The sequence below is a fragment of the Brassica napus genome, chromosome C1 (genome assembly GCF_020379485.1).
Source record: "Brassica napus cultivar Da-Ae chromosome C1, Da-Ae, whole genome shotgun sequence".
Lineage (NCBI taxonomy): Eukaryota > Viridiplantae > Streptophyta > Magnoliopsida > Brassicales > Brassicaceae > Brassica > Brassica napus.
The window spans coordinates 3,584,525-3,602,689 of record NC_063444.1 but is presented as its reverse complement, the minus strand read 5'-3'; the positions used below and the strand labels follow the sequence as shown (position 1 = coordinate 3,602,689).

At 40.1% G+C, this 18,165-nt stretch overlaps 5 protein-coding genes across 5 annotated transcripts; 3 read left to right on the top strand and 2 right to left on the bottom strand.

Annotated features, from left to right (window-relative positions):
* Positions 1–194: 194 nt before the first annotated feature.
* LOC106370753 (vesicle-associated membrane protein 711-like) lies at positions 195–1,848 on the bottom strand. The gene is made up of 4 exons (XM_013810777.3): positions 1,179–1,848; positions 844–1,034; positions 609–772; positions 195–533 (listed from the first exon to the last, which is right to left on the bottom strand). The coding sequence occupies exons 1-4, from the start codon at positions 1,396–1,398 to the stop codon at positions 446–448; spliced, it is 663 nt and encodes a 220-aa protein (XP_013666231.2). The 5' UTR covers positions 1,399–1,848; the 3' UTR covers positions 195–445.
* A 1,164-nt stretch (positions 1,849–3,012) lies between these two features.
* On the top strand, positions 3,013–7,270 carry LOC111212828 (PX domain-containing protein EREL1-like). The gene is made up of 10 exons (XM_022714429.2): positions 3,013–3,430; positions 3,643–3,753; positions 4,037–4,135; positions 4,259–4,345; positions 4,547–4,655; positions 4,743–5,542; positions 5,675–5,839; positions 5,963–6,205; positions 6,304–6,510; positions 6,756–7,270. Exons 1-10 carry the CDS (start codon positions 3,341–3,343, stop codon positions 7,014–7,016), a joined length of 2,172 nt encoding a protein of 723 aa, XP_022570150.1. The 5' UTR covers positions 3,013–3,340; the 3' UTR covers positions 7,017–7,270.
* LOC106399210 (pantothenate kinase 2) lies at positions 7,247–12,663 on the bottom strand. The gene is made up of 21 exons (XM_013839684.3): positions 12,197–12,663; positions 11,880–12,098; positions 11,728–11,780; positions 11,510–11,626; positions 11,203–11,322; positions 11,023–11,117; positions 10,846–10,939; positions 10,644–10,775; positions 10,447–10,559; positions 10,173–10,365; positions 9,340–9,548; positions 9,206–9,250; positions 9,061–9,109; positions 8,861–8,943; positions 8,673–8,789; positions 8,379–8,589; positions 8,136–8,294; positions 7,971–8,054; positions 7,702–7,896; positions 7,537–7,608; positions 7,247–7,457 (listed from the first exon to the last, which is right to left on the bottom strand). Exons 1-21 carry the CDS (start codon positions 12,453–12,455, stop codon positions 7,356–7,358), a joined length of 2,721 nt encoding a protein of 906 aa, XP_013695138.2. The 5' UTR covers positions 12,456–12,663; the 3' UTR covers positions 7,247–7,355.
* A 705-nt stretch (positions 12,664–13,368) lies between these two features.
* LOC106399212 (golgin subfamily A member 6-like protein 7) lies at positions 13,369–16,390 on the top strand. The gene is made up of 3 exons (XM_048745237.1): positions 13,369–13,509; positions 13,623–13,722; positions 13,971–16,390. The coding sequence occupies exons 2-3, from the start codon at positions 13,660–13,662 to the stop codon at positions 16,167–16,169; spliced, it is 2,262 nt and encodes a 753-aa protein (XP_048601194.1). The 5' UTR covers positions 13,369–13,509; positions 13,623–13,659; the 3' UTR covers positions 16,170–16,390.
* Positions 16,391–16,821: 431 nt separating this feature from the next.
* Positions 16,822–17,921, top strand: LOC106399213 (ATP synthase subunit b', chloroplastic). Its single transcript, XM_013839688.3, has 2 exons — positions 16,822–17,520; positions 17,592–17,921. Exons 1-2 carry the CDS (start codon positions 17,035–17,037, stop codon positions 17,754–17,756), a joined length of 651 nt encoding a protein of 216 aa, XP_013695142.1. The 5' UTR covers positions 16,822–17,034; the 3' UTR covers positions 17,757–17,921.
* Positions 17,922–18,165: the final 244 nt, after the last annotated feature.

Below are 18,165 nucleotides of genomic sequence, written 5' to 3'. Positions count from 1 at the left end.
TATTTCTTCCACAAATAAACCTTTTCATATGTATGTTTTCGCATTTGTTTCCGTCAACCAAAGCTTTATTCTAAAAGGCTTTTGGTGTGTGACTGTGTGTGTCTCATTTATTTGGAAAATATTTTGAGCGATACCTTACAAAGTCTTTAGAAGTTGGTGTTGGCAAACATAAATAACACAATGACTACAAAAACTTGTATAAACAAAGCAAGCCTGTTCATTTCTCACCAAAAGTTATAGAACATGATGACAGCACAAATTCACACACAGCTTGCAATCGCAAAGCAATGAGCTTTCACATTGCTCTATAAAATAAGAATACTTCCATATAGGTGAGAGTGTAAGACGAACATTTTTTAAACATAAGGATCGAAATCAGAGTAGCAGACAAAATAACAGCGACAAGCACACGACCAAGGTTCCTTAAGAGGCAGATGCAACTTACTTAAATGCAAGATGGTAGAAGAGGTCCGTGGCAGACAAAGGCCACGGCAATGTATATGATCACCAGTAGTACAAGTATTAAAAGGAACCTGCAAGAAGAAAACACAGTTAGTAACAATCTTCGATTCATGCAACATCCAAAAGTTACATGAAAAGAAACATACGTGAGCTTGCAATTTCTCCACCACACGGTGCTTCTGAAACGGCGAGCTTGCTTCCTGAAACGGAATGTATTCCCTTGCATAGTGGCGGTTTTGTCGACGAGTAGCTCCAAGCGTTCACCTCTATCTAGCACTTTGTCAATGTTCTCTATCATGACATCCCGCACCTACAAGAATGTTGTATGTCAGCGTAAAAGGACACGTATATACAATCTTAGTAATAAGAGAAACTCAGGACCTGACTCATTTCACCCTTAATCCGATTAATCCTGTCGGCGTTGGGATCATTAGAGTAATACTCAATCTGCTGACTAAGAACTCTAGAGAACTCGTCGTTCATGGCGTAAGCTTGCGCTGTATGAACTGCTCTGCCGTAAGTCCTCACGAACCTCTGGTGAATATCTTCCAGAAACGTAAACGGAATCCTCCCTGAGATATTATTACCATACAAAAAAAACAAAACTTTAGTTCATAGAATATTCGAATCAGACATATCAAATACATAAAAGATTAAAACTTTGAAATTCAGTTTCACGAAAGATCAAAACTTTAGTTCATAGGAGGAGGACGTACGGCCGGCGGTTTCCTCGGCCATACAGAGGACGGTGAGGCCATCGGTGCGTTTAACGTGGAAGACGTAGCGGTCCTGAGAGTAGGAGACGTTGCTGTCGTTGTTGTTCCCATGGACCTTCTCCAGGATCTGCTTGGCGATCGTGCTCGCGTTCGTGGACGTCGCGGTGAACTCCGCGAGCACCACCGTCCCACGCGCCACCAGCGCGTACAGAATCGCCATGACGGAATCAACAAAGGGCGACGCACGCGTAAGAGAGAGAGGGGAAAGGAAGGTCAACGAAGAAGGTTTCCCGCGGAAACCGAGCGAGGCAGACGAATCGCCAGATCAATCAGAGAGAAAGGAGAGCCAATTAGCCTATCACCTCTCTGCTCTGCAGATGATTGAATCTCTCTCTCTCTCTCTCTCTCTCCTCTTTTGGAGTTTAGCTGGAGAGACCTTTTCGCCTTTGTCAGATTTGAAAATATTAAATTTTTAGGATAGCTACAGATTTTACATTCTCATTTCTGAATAAGTAAATATTATAAAAATAAAAAATATATTTATATCATATACTATATATTATTTATATCATATACTATATATTATCTGCTGACAAGAAAAATATATTTATTATCTTATAAATAACAAAAAGAAATTTAACAAATTAAGTTTTGAATGATTTCAGTTTTTTGTACACATATTAAAAAACTGAAAATCATAAATATAAAATATTCCGAGCATCTGAATTTTTTTTTGTTATCTTATTTCACCAAATCCTTTGAAATTAAGTTTGATGATCTCATCATTTATACCCACTTGAATTTTAGAAGTGGAGATGTGAAGTCTTTGTGATAAGGTTCCCTCTCTATAGTGATGAGATGAAACCATACGCCGGTTTCCTTTCTGGCTTGTATCCAGTCCGTTGGGTTTTCGACTCCGAGAAGCGGTGGTTCTTTTAGCGTTGGCTTTGTCGGCTTATGTTTCCGGAAGACGGTGACTTCCTAAGCACTGTTTTCGCGGGCTATTTTCGGGCTGTTTTTGCCGGCTATCTTCGAGGTCTTTTCTCCGCCGTTTGATCTGCGACTCTTGAGCTTCTCTGTCTCAGATACCTCTCCTTCCAATCCTCTGATATTTCTTTCTCCCTAATTGTTTGGGCTTTTGCTTCTTCAAGCTTACTTTTATCTTTAAAGAAGCCAGTTCGTTCATGCAAAAAAGTTGGAGACTTTTTGGATCGATTGAAGGCGATTGAAGTTTCTCTTGTGATTCGTAGATCCCCCAGACTGATGCCTCGGGTCGAGTTTCTGTGAAGACGGTTCCGTTGAACGGTTCTCCTTTGGTTCATCTCCGCTGACGGTGGAGTTCCGTCGTGTCTAACCTCTGGTTCCGGTGGAAGATGGTGACCCGTGCCTTGACGCGTGTCCATTGATCGCTGGGCGATCAGACATCTGGTGGGCGACGTGTCGCCTTCTTCCTCAACGGGCGTTTTATATGGGCTTACGGCCCATAGTTTTGTAAAGTGTAGTTTGCATGTTTGTTGGACCTCTTTGTGTAATATTTGTTTTTGGGGTTCGTCTGTTTGTACTTTGTCCCTTTTAATAAAATTTCAGTTGGAAAAAAAAAGAAGTGGAGATGTGTTTCCAGCCAAGATAAACCAAAAAAAATAAAAAGCCAGTTTTGGTTCTAAATGAAAACCAATGAGGCTAAGCCCAACAAAACTCAGCCTTCGATAAACAACGCAATTCATAAAACCCAAAACGTGGTTCACGAGTCACATAACCCAAACCGAATCTCACGGGAAGAAGGTGGGGGGGTGTGGGGACACATATATATATACACGGTAACGGTAGAATTGGCGCCTCCGTCAGATGACGTGGTATCCTCTCGGATTTTCCGTTAAAGAAGACGACACCGCCGTTATCGCCGTGGTCCGTGGAAATTGAACCAGAGGAAGAGAAGACCCCGAGAGACGCCATCTGCTCCCTTCTCCTCTCCCTCTCTCTCTCTCTCTCTCTCTCAATTCCACCTCGATCTGACCATCCTCATAAACCCTACTCCTCGATCTCTTCCTCAGATTCCCGTTTGGAGTTTGCCTAATTTCGATCGGGAAAATTAACGCTCGATCGCGTCTCCGATTGGATTTGATCGGAATCTGGAGAGAAGTAGGTAGAGTTTGGTGGAGACGATGCAGAGACGGAGTCCGCCGAAACACAGGCATGACGGAACGTCGCCGCTTCCGTTGGGGATGGATTGGAGTCCTCCCCCTCGCAAATGGGTTAGTGCTGTTGCTCGATTTCTGCATCCTTTGTTCTTGCTATGTCTGCTGAATCCCGTTTAGGACTTGAGAGAATTGTGAATAGTTTAGCTACTAAGTCCACGGGTAGATTCCTAACTATTAGCTGAAGCTACTTCGTACAATTGGTGATTCCCTTCATATATGTATGGAGACTTCAAGGCAATGATATTTTTTTATTTAATTTTGTGCAGAGTGGTAGAGATACTGTTTGGCCTCATGACCCTCGAACCGGATGGAGTTATTGTGTTACGATACCTTCATGGGTTGTCCTTCCTAAATCAAGAAATTCAGATCCTGTTGTGGTAATTGAAAATAACTTAAATCTCCACTGTTTTATCTCTTTCAAGTGCATACTTTTGCAGTGTTTACTGAACTGGTTATGTCAACCCATATTTTGAAAGTCTCTGGATGAATAAACATTAACATGAACAATGATATATTTGTTTCTTGTTCTTCATAAATTATTTACTGTCGTGTGCCTTTTTTTTTATTGCAGCTGAAGAATTTTGTTGTTGTGTGCATGTCTTAAATTATTCCAATATTTAGTTGAACTTTACTTACGTATGTAACATTTTAGAGGAACAGTTTTACAGGGTTCAGATAAGTGTGCAATCCCCTGAAGGTGTGACTACAATGCGGGGAGTGCTGAGAAGGTTTAATGATTTTCTAAAGCTATTGACGGATGTAAGAAATTGTTCTCTTTTATAATCGCCCTATCCAAATCTCTGTTTTTTTTTTCACTTCTCAACGATATTGATTAACTGCAATGTGCTTGACGGCGTATGCACATTCATGTCTTCCTTTCAGCTTAAAAGAGAATTTCCCAGAAAGAGTTTTCCATCAGCTCCACCCAAAGGGCTGTTACGTATGAAAAGTAGAGCATTGTTAGAAGAGGTATGTAGTTTTCCTGGGACTAACTGCATTAGGTCACTTACGAACTGCTGTTACTCTCAGTTTCCTCTGTTTTTGTCCTATTTATTTCCCTTTAAGCACGAATATTGCAAATGTGTAAATATGAGGAAAGCCATGTACTGAGCATAAAATTATTCATGTAAAGTATCTGTTTCGCAAGTGATAGCTGTCACCTTGTTGCAGAGAAGGTGCTCTCTTGAGGAGTGGATAACGAAGCTATTATCGGATATAGAATTCGCAAGAAGTGTCGTAGTTGCATCCTTTCTTGAACTGGAAGCTGCTGCTAGGTCTGGTATGATCTAAAACACTATGCTCTTAAGCCGTGCATTGGTAAATCCTGTTACATGTCATAAGAGTCTAACGTGATGTTTCATTTCAGCATGCCAAGATGTCGATCAGAATGCTTCTGATGCCACTAATGATAAAAATAGCACAAGTTCGTCACCAATGGTTCACCCAAGTTTGAGCTTGTTTCAGACTGGCGGCGGTTCTTCTCTCACATCTGACTATGGCAGTGATACTGCTTATGAAACGTCTGAGTTTGGATCTCCAAGTTTAGGACAGGATGATGTTTCTGAAATTGGTACTGAGGATCTAACTCTGGATGAAGAAGTAACAAATCCAATGGAGAAGATACTTAACTTAAGCATGTCCAACATTGACGAGGGACTTTCAATGAGCCAAACTATTCTAGATCAGCTTGAAGACTTTCCCAAACATAAAGTTCGATCAAGATATGTCAATAATATCCCAGGGAAAGATGTGTATAATGGAAATGCTTCTAAAGGTGCACTTCTAGCTAATAATTGCTCACGACTTCTCTCTGAACCAGAACCGTTAGCTCACTCAGTTATGCATGATAGAAATCTTTCTTTTGAGAGTGCTGACGGGTTTTCTCTACACACCGGTGAGACATCAACATCTGGTCTCCTAAGTTCAAGCAGTGATAGCCACCTGGATCTGCACCGAGGTGCGGGTGCATCGCTTGGAACTGGACTTGTTTGTAACCCGGAGAGGCAGGGTAGTGCACAAATAGTTCTTCCACTGGAACTGCGTAAGAAATTGAACAAGATTATGTTAGCCACGAATGAGAGACTTGTCAATGCAAAAACAGATATGGAGGATCTTATAGCAAGACTAAATCAAGAGATAGCGGTCAAAGAATACCTGAACAAAAAGGTACAATAAGAAAAGTAACTATGAATTCTGTGTGTTTATGTTTCTTTTCATTTTTGGTTATAAACATCTGGTTCTTATCCTTTTTTTTCTTTGAAGCGAATGGTAGTGTTGTAATCTTCTTGTACTGTGCAGGTTAATGATCTAGAAGGGGAGCTTGAAACTACTAAGCAGAGAAGCAAAGAGAATTTGGAGCAAGCTATTATGACCGAGAGGGAAAGATTTACTCAGATGCAGTGGGATATGCAAGAACTTAGACAAAAATCCTACGAGATGGAAATGAAGTTAAAATCGAGAGAGGTATGATTTGAAATAGTCATAGTCACATGTCTATTGAATTATATCTGCAACCAAACTGGTTCGCATAGACGTACATAATTTCCCTATCATAGAGAAGCACGCTGATTCAAATCATTTCAACAGGATGGGAGCTCACATGCAGAACCCACTGAACAGTCAAGTATTTCTGAGAGACATGTTTTGTCAAAAGAATTGGATGCCAGAAACCAACAACTGGAGGATCTCTCCAGACGATATGAGGAGTTAGAGGCAAAATCAAAAGCAGATATTAAAGTTCTGGTCAAAGAGGTCAAATCTCTGAGGCGTTCTCATGTGGAACTAGAAAAGGAGCTGACTCAATCTTTGATAGATAAAACTGAAGCGGAGGTAATTTCTGGCTCCTATAGTATTATATATATTTTCTAATTTGGCAGCACCATGGGTTTGTGGAGTTTACTGAGCCTGGAACATGTTTCACTTTTCAGAAACTACTTGAACATGAGAGAAAACTACTTGAGAACACGGTATCTGGTAGGAAAAAGTTGCTTAGTGACTGCAGAATTCTCCACGACCGGCTTAAAGAGTACAACTTGAATTTGTCAACTGACGGAAATGGTAACTTTATAGAGGACTCAACTACAGTATCAGATGCTTTGCGTTTGCTATCAATATCTGATGATCAAATTGAGGAGGTATTGCTGCATCTCTGCTTTATCTACTTTTAAAATTCCCAACTTAGTTTACCCAGTCACATCCATGGTTTCTTCTAGTAGGAGTTGCTTTTCACTGCGTCTTTGATATATGTATGCATCAGGATGAAGTTAATTTGTTAGTGTAAGGTAGTTAGTTTTTGGCTGCAGCATTGCTAAGAAAACCTTGTTTGTAACACTGCTGCGGGTTGCATTTTACAAGTTTTAACAATGGTGGCCATTTTCAGGCTCAGCTGCTTGCCGGGTTCGATGAAGCTGCTCAAGACATTGATAAATCTCTCAGCATCGATGCTGAAACAAGAATCATGGAGGACGAGCTAAGGAAAATATTAGCAAACATCTTTGTTGAGAATGCCAAATTGAGAAAACAGGTGAACTCTGCAATGCTTCGTGCTCTCCAAAAAGACGTAAAGAAAACCGAAGATGTGGTGAACGAGGAAAATGGTGACGAGAAAGAGGAGGCATCAACGGAAACACTGAACATATAGGTACTATAATCATAATAGTTGGCTTTGTCCTGAGAATAGAGTTCAAAACGAGAACTGCCAATTTTTATCTTCTTTTTATGAAAGGACTGGTCGCTTTCTATTACAAAACGGTCTCTCTCTTGGAGAAGCAAAATTAGTTGAAGCTGTGTAATCAATATATATATGTTATATACACACATTTGAACACACCCCCTTTTGATAAGTACATAAGCAAAAACATGCGTATTGACTATTGCGTATGTTTGTTTGTATTATTGTATTTGCATTATCAATCCTCAAACCTTGGTCCTTAAATTGTATTACAACTCGATTCAGTTCTTGGTTCGCTTTTCAGTTTGGTTACATTTGAGAAACAGAGGGAGGCTCGTATCTGCAAACACAGTCATATATGTTTCCCTTTATCAACTTGTCAGCTAATCTCTGATTCTTAACCATTGCTAGCTGCAAAAAGAAAAGAAGAGAAAGGTTTCAATCAAGAGTTTCAATAGCAATTCTAGAGTAAAAACTTGAGGTTTCAAACCTTGAGAGACTCGCATTTGAATTGGGCGTTGAAGTTTGTGTGAAGAGCTCTTCCCATACCTTCCAAAATAACCTGCAATACCGTCAAACAATGACCAAAGCTTATCTCATCTGAGTGTTTTAAAGTTTTTCCAAAGTATAAACAGAGAAGATGTTTAGTGTATACAAGATCAGCTTCTTTAGCAGCAGCTGCAAGCTCGGAGCTGACTTGTCTGAGGTCAATGCAAGGACTTCCACATCCATTTTCAACAACCATCAATGGTGCTGAAGTTGAATCCTTCTTCGACCCATCTCCTGGATTCACCATCGCATCCACAAGTAAGCCTCCCATTTCTGCAGCTCTCCTCAAGATATCACAGTGCTTCAAGAGCAAAATAAATACCAAAAAGAGTTAATGACATAATGATTATGAATCGAAAATTAAACCAACGGTACCTTAGCAGCCCCGGCTACTATATCAGGAAGTTCCATAGCAGTCACATCATTAAGAGCAGGAAGAGAGTTTGCCACCAGAACAACCTATAGAAGCATAATAACAATTTGTTTAGTGTTCCTCTCAACTATGGTTTTATGAAAGAGCTAGGGAGAGAGATAACATACTTCAGTCCCACGGCGAAGAAACTCTCTGGCAAGAGGAAGCATCCCAAGAATGACATCAGCTCCTGAGTTATCAACAAAGAGTAACGCTCTTTTATGTCGATGAGGCTGCTTACCTCCAGACCCAAGCATCCTTTCTTTGAAAGCATCAAAATCATCTACCTGATTTATGCTTAAAAACTAACAATTAGCAAAAACAATAAGTAACCTCAGGAAAATAATAATAGGTGGTCTTGTCTCTCTTACCCTCCAGGGTCTCTGCATCTTGTTACGACTCATTCTGTATATCTCAATAATGGTTCCTTTGCGGTATAGATCCACACATGCTCTAGATCCCCAGTCGAATATGTTTGCAGCAAGAACACCTTCTATTAGTGTAAGCAACCTCGCCTCCTCGTTCATTGAATCAAGCTCCTCTAGTAAATCTGGTAAAACAGCAAGTGATGCCTCGTTCTCCCTATCAATACCGAAGAAAAGAGAGAGAGCATAAGAGAAACTCTCAAGTAGGAAAGTGATCATAGGACTACTGTGTTATACTACCTTTGCTTGATGCTTCTATAGGCATCAAGAAACTGAAACTCCCTTAAGCATTCTTCCCTAAGTTCCAAGAGATTTGCTAGCCCCAGCTTTCCATATGCAGCTGGCTCTTCCATCAATCTACACAGCCGAAGGCAACAAAAAAATAAAGATTTTCTTGAATTTTATGTTTGTTGTGTGATGAGCCAGACCTTGCCAAGTGAGCAGAAAAAGCACGAGCAAAAGCATCACCGCGCCTTTTCGCATCCTCAGTTCCTCCTTCACTTGCCACAGCCTATAGCCATGTCCATAGAATCAAAGTAAAATCATGTGTTAAAGAGCCATAAAGAATCTTTACCACCCAAAAAGAAGGTGGAATCAAACTCCTAAGTGTTAACTTTTTAGTAGTTACCGTATCAACGAGGTCTGGCAAATGCTCAGACAGAACTTTGAGCCAGTACCTATACACCAAAACAATAAACAATCTAAAACAGTGGTCTCAAAAAATAAAACCAATGTTTTGGAAGATTAGCATCGACTTATTAGTTATTACTCACTCTCGTTCGCCTTGGTCTGATAAGTCAATAGTGTTAGGCTCATACCTGGAGTAAAACAAATCGATTTAACACAAACAAAGAACGTGTAGCCTCAAGTATCATGAAATATATGTACTCAGGGACACTCCACTTACGTTTTGGGGTCAGCCAGCAAAGGGAACACCTCTAGCGTGGGCACAAGATGGAGAACGCCAATATTTAAAGCACTGGCGTCAGATCTTAGCGGACTACCTCTTGATGAAGGAACATCAAACCCTCCAAGGCCAGTGGTTTTTGATGGAGTCATCGGTACAGGCGCAGTTATTTCAGTCCCTCTACGCACAAACTTCTCCATCCACGAAATCTGAAAGCAACCAAGAGAAAGCAGACCCCACTTTAAAATCCAAAACCGGAGTTAAAATACAAAACACTTATAAACTAGTTGGAGTGATGTCGCTTTAGAATTAGAGAAAGAAAAGTTTAAAAAAGGAGTAAGAGCACCTGATTCCAACTTGTACTCAAAAGTCAATGGATATATAACGTAAAACAAAGAAAAGATTTATCTGTATTTTATAGATGACCAGAAATCAATAGAGCAAATCAGTCTCCCTGAGTAATAGAATATAATATAGACGAGGACTTATGATTCTTAATCTTGCTTTTTATTAATCGTTCTGTCACATAAAAGTGATACTTTTTAAAATTAAGAAAGAATCAGCATACTGCACAGGCAATGATATCAATACAAGAATAACAATATGTTTATTCTTACAGAGTTCGAATTGTTCTGCAGATCATTGATTTGATAAGTAGCTTATACATAACATATACCTAATAATATAAATTCTCTGCTCAAAACCAGACTCTTAAAGATATTCTAGTGGCAGACACGCATGGAAAGATCATTCGGCCGTGAAAGATCAAACAATTGACAAAATTAAATTACTATCCAGTTTCAAGAACATCATATTCTATAATGGTAAAGTACCTTCTCGTTAAGATCACCGAGTGGTGGTCCATGAATATTTCCTCCAGTGTATGGTGCACCCATTGGGAACCTCTCAACCAACTGATGAGACATTAAATCATCCAATCCGTGCTTCTCGTAGCTCATGAACGCACCAAGAGCACCAAGAAAGCCTTCATGCCTCAAGAACATAGCTTGCATCTCACCTTTCGACCTGAGGTGTGATCAAAAACACCAAAATTAAAGTGGACTACACATAACACGTCTAGGTTCAAGTTTTGCAAGTGAAAGTTACCAGAAATGCACAGCAAACGAGATTGTGTCCATGGTATATGCATGGCCCCTTATGAAAAATCCTCCAAAGAATATTCGTTTTAACCCAAAGCGAAGGGCGTTCAAATACGATATCTACATGGAAAAATACAAATCAGTAACACTATAATATTATCACATACAGAGACAGTGAAACCTTTGGACACAGGATCTCATTACCTGTCCAATGTTGTATGAGATCATCCGCAAAAGAGACAAGGAGATATCTTCAGGTCTGTAATCTTCAAGTTCCTTGTTTTCAGAGATGGCCTTGCCAAAACTAGAAGCTATTGTTGAAGCAGAGAGGCCAATCTGTATAATTGATTAATGAGAATCACTATTAAGCATTCTTGTTTAAAACAGAAAAAAAACAGACTCATACCTTGGAGTAATCCATGCCACCGTAAATATCACCAACAAGCATGTCAATGGTACTATTGTCTCCCTTTTGGCTGAGTTCTAGCAGTTCATCAAAGCTAAAACATAAAAAAAACATTGTTAAGTATAGGAAGAAAAAGAAGATAAAGAAGCAGTTAAAGAAAATCAGATCCATTATAACCTCTTGCACTTGGTTAGAAGTTTGCCTAAACCCCAATAGGTACCACCACCAACATTTGTCCCACTCACACGTTCAAACTTTCCTTCTCCATCAACCTGCACTTTGAAAAGCCTTGCAGTGAAATCTAGAGGAACCACAACAGTGTATAGATGAAAAAAAAAAGCAAAAGTAAACAAACACCTTGATTATGCTGACACCAGAACCAACGTTAACAAGAAGATAGGGATACAAGTCGTTGGGATCTATCTGTACAAATTCTTTCTCAGCCTCCATGTGCGTGAAGGCTTCATGTCGAATAGCCTGCAGAGAAAACGTTAAAATGAATATAATGACATTAGCCTTATCAGAACTTATATGTAACACACACAGAGAACTTCACCAAACAAATCAGCTGGCCACACATAATGAGAGCTTGCAATCACGTTTCTGTTTAGCAATGCTAGTAATGGACACAAGGTATGCTGAATAAAGAAAGGTCTTTACTTACTTTGAGTAAAAAATTAGCTCCAGAGACGAGGCAATGCATTTCATCTTCTTTTTCAATACTAACGCCTAGACGTTCCTTGAACAAGTCTGCAAATTTATAAGCCCCTCCACCTGTGACCTGTAAGATACACACTTACGCCTGACTCATATGTTCAAACAAGCAATAATCAACTAATCTCATTACAAGAAGACACACCAAGGCATCAAAATGCCAATTACCTTGATAACACCAGTCCCCAAAGGCAGGGTCTTCGAACTCCAAGGGTAAGGATCTAAATTCATTGATTCAAACAACAATTGGTTGAGCATAATCATTTAGTAGCACAGCATTCTAGTGGTTGGCATGAGAAGAGAAATAGGCAATAATATACCTCGGCGATGAAGCTGCTTAGAGTGAATAAAATCCAAGCACTCGTTTATTTTATGCGTCTCAAACTTGACAAAGTGAAGTCTACCACCAAGAACAGGATAGCTTCTCAAGTTGCCATTGGTGATACCCAACCTCTCCTTGATGGTCCTCTTCCTCTTATCATCATCGTTTGAGTAGTCCTCCTCGTGCCGTGAGAAATACAGCAACTTTATCAAAGATCCTGTCCCAAATAAACTTAAATGGTTTTACAAGTTTCAAACACATCACTTGAAAAAATTCTGAAAGAAGCAGAAGGAAACACAAATGTAGAGTCAATACCACCAATATCAAGTGCCAAATGAGAGATATCATCAGACTGATTAGGCAATAGAATGGTGGGATCTCTCTCCTCCAAATTTCCTTGAATTTCAGCTTTGCTCAGATCAAGCTGTGGTCTAGAGCCAGATCTTTGGATTGAAGGCCCAGGAGCAGAAGGAGCCATATCTCTCTCACCACCAACACAAGCTTGAGATATTGCTTCAGCTTCTCTGTTATCGTCAAGAATTGGATCATGCTCTTCATCTCCTGGACTCGCCATATATATATATATATATATATTAACCTTTATATAAGAAAATAAGACGCAACCAGAAAAATCGGATCACCAACAACTGCCTAACACTAACTGCAAGAGTATTGAGATTTATATCTTCAATTAGAGCCAAACAAGCTCCAGAGTTTAGTCAGCAAAAACCAAAAAGCATTAAGACATGAACTGCGAAGACTTTCAAAGTACCTCAACCAAAGCCTTGACTAATTATGTCACATTTATCTTCTATATAAATTTAATTTATTACTATTTATTTAAATAACAGTATTTGATTAACTTTAATAATTTTTTATGAAATCAAGCGCTCGTAGCTTGGTGGTAAAGAAAGTACAGCTGTACTGTCCGTCTACCGGGTTCGAGCCTTGGCCACAATGGATTTAACATCCTTTCCGTTGGGGCGCTGGACTCCTTTCGGAGATAGTTGAGAATGTGGCTGCCCAGATATGGATTAAAGCCTGCTCATACGAGAGTTCGTTTTGTTAGTTATGCTACTAAAAGGATCTGAGAGTTCGATAATGGATCCTATAATACTATTGGGCTTATTGATAATAAAAAGGCCTTATGTGGACCCAAAGAATACATTCTTATATTTTAGGTGAAAGTATATATAGAATAATGATAAATTTTACATTAATCCTTGACCCAAGGAAATAAGATCCATTAAAAATGAAAACTATAATACTACTAATCAACGCTCTTTAAGCCATCTGGCCCATTTATAACCACGCGGCTGATTAAAAACGAAGCCAGTTCATTAATTAAAAAACCTTAAAACAGATCCCGTGGCGGCGAATTTGACACGTGGACATGCCGACATGAAACTTGCGAATAAGGGCAAAAGGGACTTTTGGCCTTAGCGAAGAAAGATCACAACTCGCCAGCCAATGCGAGCCTCTATTTCTATTTTTTTTTTAAATCCTTAAAAACAAAAAATTAAATAAAATTTTAGTTTTATCCAAAGTCGGATCCTTTTCAATGATACCATTGCCTTCTCCACTGCGATCCCCTCCCTTACCTTATTGCAGCTTTACATTTTGCATTTGTATTCCCTCTCCCTTCTTAGATTCTTCTTCCTTCGATTTGGGTTTGCTCTCTTAAACCCTCTTTTAAAGGTCACTTCTTTAATTTGATCCTGTTTCTGAAACATTGATTTAGGGTTCTAGTGTTTGAGCTCGAGTGATATGCTCTGGTGATGGGTTTCTCTCAGGCTATTCGCCTGAATCTGTCTTCCTACTCGTCTCTCTCTCCCTGCCAGGTTTTCTCACTTACCTTTCCTCTGTTAGACTTTTTTTGAAAAAAGCTCAGAACTTTAATGATGTTTTTGCTGTCTTATTATTGGGTTTTGTTCTCTTATTATTCTTTGCTTTCCTCAGAATGATTCTTAATGTCTGCCCACAATCATCAAGTTTTACTCTTTTTTTTTTTTTTTTACTTTACCTTAAATAAAAATGAAGACTTTTGAGTTTTATTTTGATGTGTTGTATTATTATTTCTTGATTGCAGACAAGAGTGAACCAGAAGCAGAAGACTCTTGTTGCGTTCCTCACCAGTTGTAGAAAGGGAAAGAGACGTTCTTCACTCACTGTTAAATCAGTTCTGAACAATACAAGACCAAGCTTCAACGACAATGGAACAGCCGAGGAGCCTTCAAAGATTCTTTTGGATAAACTATTCGCTCGGACACAGGAACAAACGAATGAGAACTCGGTGTATCCTCCTTACTCGAGCCTTGGGGGGCTTGAGTCTGACCTTCAAGCTGCGCTAATGGCTTTGTTGAAACGGGAAGAAGACTTGCAGGACGCAGAGAGGAAGGTTCTCTCCGAGAAGAAGAAACTAAACCGAGCAAAGGAAGGGTTGGAGAAACGGGAGAGAGTAATCTCCGAAGCTTCCTTGAAGCACGAGAGTCTACAAGAGGAGCTGAAGCGTGCGAACGTGGAGTTAGCTTCACAGGCCAGAGAGATTGAAGAGTTAAAGCATAAGCTCAGGGAAAGAGACGAGGAGCTTGTCGCTATGCAGTCGTCATTGACTTTTAAGGAACGTGAGCTGGATCGAATGCGCGTTGAGATTTCAATCAAAACCAAGGAGGCTTCCGTGGCGAGTTTTGAGTTTGAGAACAAGTCACTGCTCTTGAGCCAAGCGAATGAGATTGTGGAGAGACAAGAGGGTGAGATAGAAGCGCTTCAGAGAGCACTCAAGGAGAAGGAAGAGGAGCTAGAGGTTTCTACAGCGGCGAAGAAGCTTGAGCAGGAGAAGCTTAGAGAAACAGAAGCTAACTTGAAGAAGCAGACGGAAGAGTGGTTAGTGGCTCAGGAGGAAGTGAGCAAGCTTCAGGGGGAGACAGTGAAGCGCTTAGGAGAAGCTAATGAAACCATGGAGGACTTTAGGAGAGTGAAGAAGCTTCTAACCGATGTGAGATTCGAGCTAATTTCTTCTCGGGAAGCTTTGTTATCTTCAAGAGAGCAGATGGGAGAAAAGGAAGTACTGTTGGAAAAACAGTTAGAGGAACTCGAGGAGCAGAGGAGAAGCGTGTTGTCGTATATGCAAAGCTTGAGAGATGCTTGCGGTGAAGTGGAGAGTGAGAGAGTAAAGCTCAGAGTCGCTGAGGCTAAGAACTTTGCACTCGAGCGAGAGATATCAATCCAAAAAGAACTGATTGAGGAGCTACGAGAGGAGTTGAAGAAAGAGAGATCTCTGTTGGAGCAAGCTATGCATGATGTCTCCACCATTCAAGACGAGCTTGACAAAAGAACTAAAGAGTTTCAATTCTCGCAGACTCTACTTCAGGAGAAAGAGTCAAGCTTGGTGGAGGCTAAACTAGAAATTCAGCATTTAAAGTCTGAACAAGCTTCTCTAGAGCTGTTACTTCAAGAGAAAGATGAAGAGCTCACGGTAGCGAGGAATCAGTTAGAAGAAGTGAACCGGGAGGTTACAGAGCTGAAGATGCTTATGAGAACTAGAGAAGATCAGCTTACGCAGGCGACTGAGTTGCTGAAGGAGAAAGATGTCCACCTTAACAGAATCGAAGGCGAGTTAGGCAGTTCCAAGATTCAAGCCAGTGAAGCTGAGATGGTGGTGGGGAGAATCGCAGAGCTGACGAGCAGATTGGTTCAAGATCAGATGCAGCAACAACCACTTGAGAAACAGCCTTATGGTGATTACGGGATGGAGAACAAACGGCTAGTGATGGAGTTAAACTTCACCAGAGAGAATCTACGGTTGAAAGAAATGGAAGTTTTAGCTGCGCAGAGGGCTCTGACGTTGAAGGACGAAGAGATAAATGTACTCATGGGAAGACTAGAAGCCAAGGAGAGGGAAGTCAAGAAACTAAAAGAAGAAACGGTTAATGACAGTGAAGATTTGAAAATGCTATATGCATTGGCACAAGAGAGGATCGAGGGGAGAACGATGGGTGATCTAGCCATAGAGAAGCTTCAGCTTGACGCGGCTCAACTTGAAGTGGAAGCTGCGACGAGCGCGTTGCAGAAGCTTGCGGAGATGAGCACAGAGCTTTTAACTCAAGCTGACATGAGTGTGGAGGCAGATTCTGATATTGTTGTAGTGCCAGAGAACGAAAACAGTTCAGCCGATTGTATTGCCGAGGTGAAATCAGAAGTTGGGAGGCTCTGGTCGTTGACAGAGAGACTCCTAGAGAATGCAGGAATCGTTGATGGTACTACATCCACATGCATTAATGGATTATGAAGATTAGATGATACGGATGAACTTTATAAGCTTGATCTGTGATGTGATTTTTTGTGTGTGGATATATGTAGAGTTACCGGGTGTTGAATAAATGTGTTGTCTCAAAACTAAGATTGTTCTGCATACAAGGATTGTCTTTGTGAAGGTTAGACATGTAACAAGAGACTTGTATCCTCTTTGTTCTTCTTGTAAGAATAAAACATCTGTGATCTTCAATGACATTTATGGTTAATGGTAAGACAAGTCTGGTTTTTATTTGTCTGACATCATTTGTGTACATTTACATTTGCGATTTAACTAAAAGGTAATTATAAACTCCGTCTGTTAAAAAGAATTATAATTTTACAATTTTTACACATATAAAATATATTAAAGAAAATTTTCAATTGATACTATTTTTCAAGTTTATCATTAATGAATAACTATTTTTGTAAATACTCTAAATTTGTGATAAAATAACAGTAAGCTAATACCATTAATTTCTATATTTTTTAATTAACTATTTTCATATTTTAACCAAATGAATTACAATAAACATAACTATTGTTTTAAAAGATTTATTATTAATTAATGCATAGAAAATATTAAAATATATTTTTTAAGAATTGTTTTTTCTAAAATAAAGATTTTGTAAAAAACGGGAGAGTATTAAAAATGCAAATATTTTTTATACAACTTTTTTTTTATATAAAAAATTTTAGGGTCCTTTACATTTGTAAGCTCACCACCACAGCCTTTGATTATTTGTGTGGTGAAGAGAAGAGATAACATTCCTAAGAAGATTACACAGAGATCAGTTTTTGAGCATCCTCTCATCTCTCAAAGCCAAAGCTCTCTCCCTCTCTCTGTCTCTGCTTGTGTAGCCATGGCTAACTCGATAATGGCTTCCTCCAAACCCCTCATCTCCCTCTCCTCCTCAACTCAACCAACCCGCGTCAACCTCCCCAAATCCATCAAACTCCCCCAGATCCCCAAACCCATCTCCTCCTCCCTCAGCAGCAAGGCTCTGTCTTTCTCCTCCGCCACCGTAAAGTCTCTAGCTTTAATCGCCGCCCTGGCTCCCCCTTCGATGGCCGAAGCTATGGAGAAGGCGCAGCTCTTCGACTTCAACCTGACGCTCCCGATCATCGTCGTGGAGTTTCTCTTCCTCATGTTCGCGCTCGACAAAGTCTACTACTCGCCGCTTGGGAACTTTATGGATAAGAGAGACGGTGAGATTAAGGAGAAGCTCGCGAGCGTGAAGGACACTTCCGCTGAGGTGAAGGAGCTCGATGAACAGGCTGCTGCTGTGATGAGGGCGGCTAGGGCTGAGATCGCCGCCGCGCTTAATAAGATGAAGAAGGAGACGCAGGTAAGGGAAACATTAACGGGGGCATTGTGGTCTCAGATCGTGAGAAGACATTAATGTTTTTGTGGGTGCAGGTGGAGGTGGAGGAGCAGTTGGCGGTAGGGAGGAAGAAGGTGGAGGCGGAGCTGCAGGAAGCGTTGGCGAGCTTGGAGAAGCAGAAGGAGGAAACCATTAAGGCTTTGGATTCTCAGATCGCTGCTCTTAGTGAAGACATTGTCAAGAAGGTTCTTCCTTCTTAAAAACAAAGCTGTTCTTCTGTCTTTCTCAATCCTCAATTTATATGGAAATTACTGTAAATCTCTCTTGCTTTCTCTCTATGTCTATTTCTTTGTCTGATCGTTCGATGAATCAACAACAATTTTATATGTAAGCTTTTATAAATGATGATTAGCTCTCTTTTCTTATTTAGTTTGATAAAGATTCAAAATTTGATGGATTATGAATCTTCATAGATTCTTATTGTCACAAGATTTACATGTCTCTTCTTGAAACGAAAACAAAGTGCAAGTGAGGGTTGTGTCTGCGAGTGAAGTAAGAGGTACAGAGAGACATTGAAAGATGTCAAAACCAAAACCAGTAAAGGTATTTCACAATCAGCAAAAATGGACTTTTTCGAAACGGGCTCCGGTCCAGCAAGGAAGCCCAACC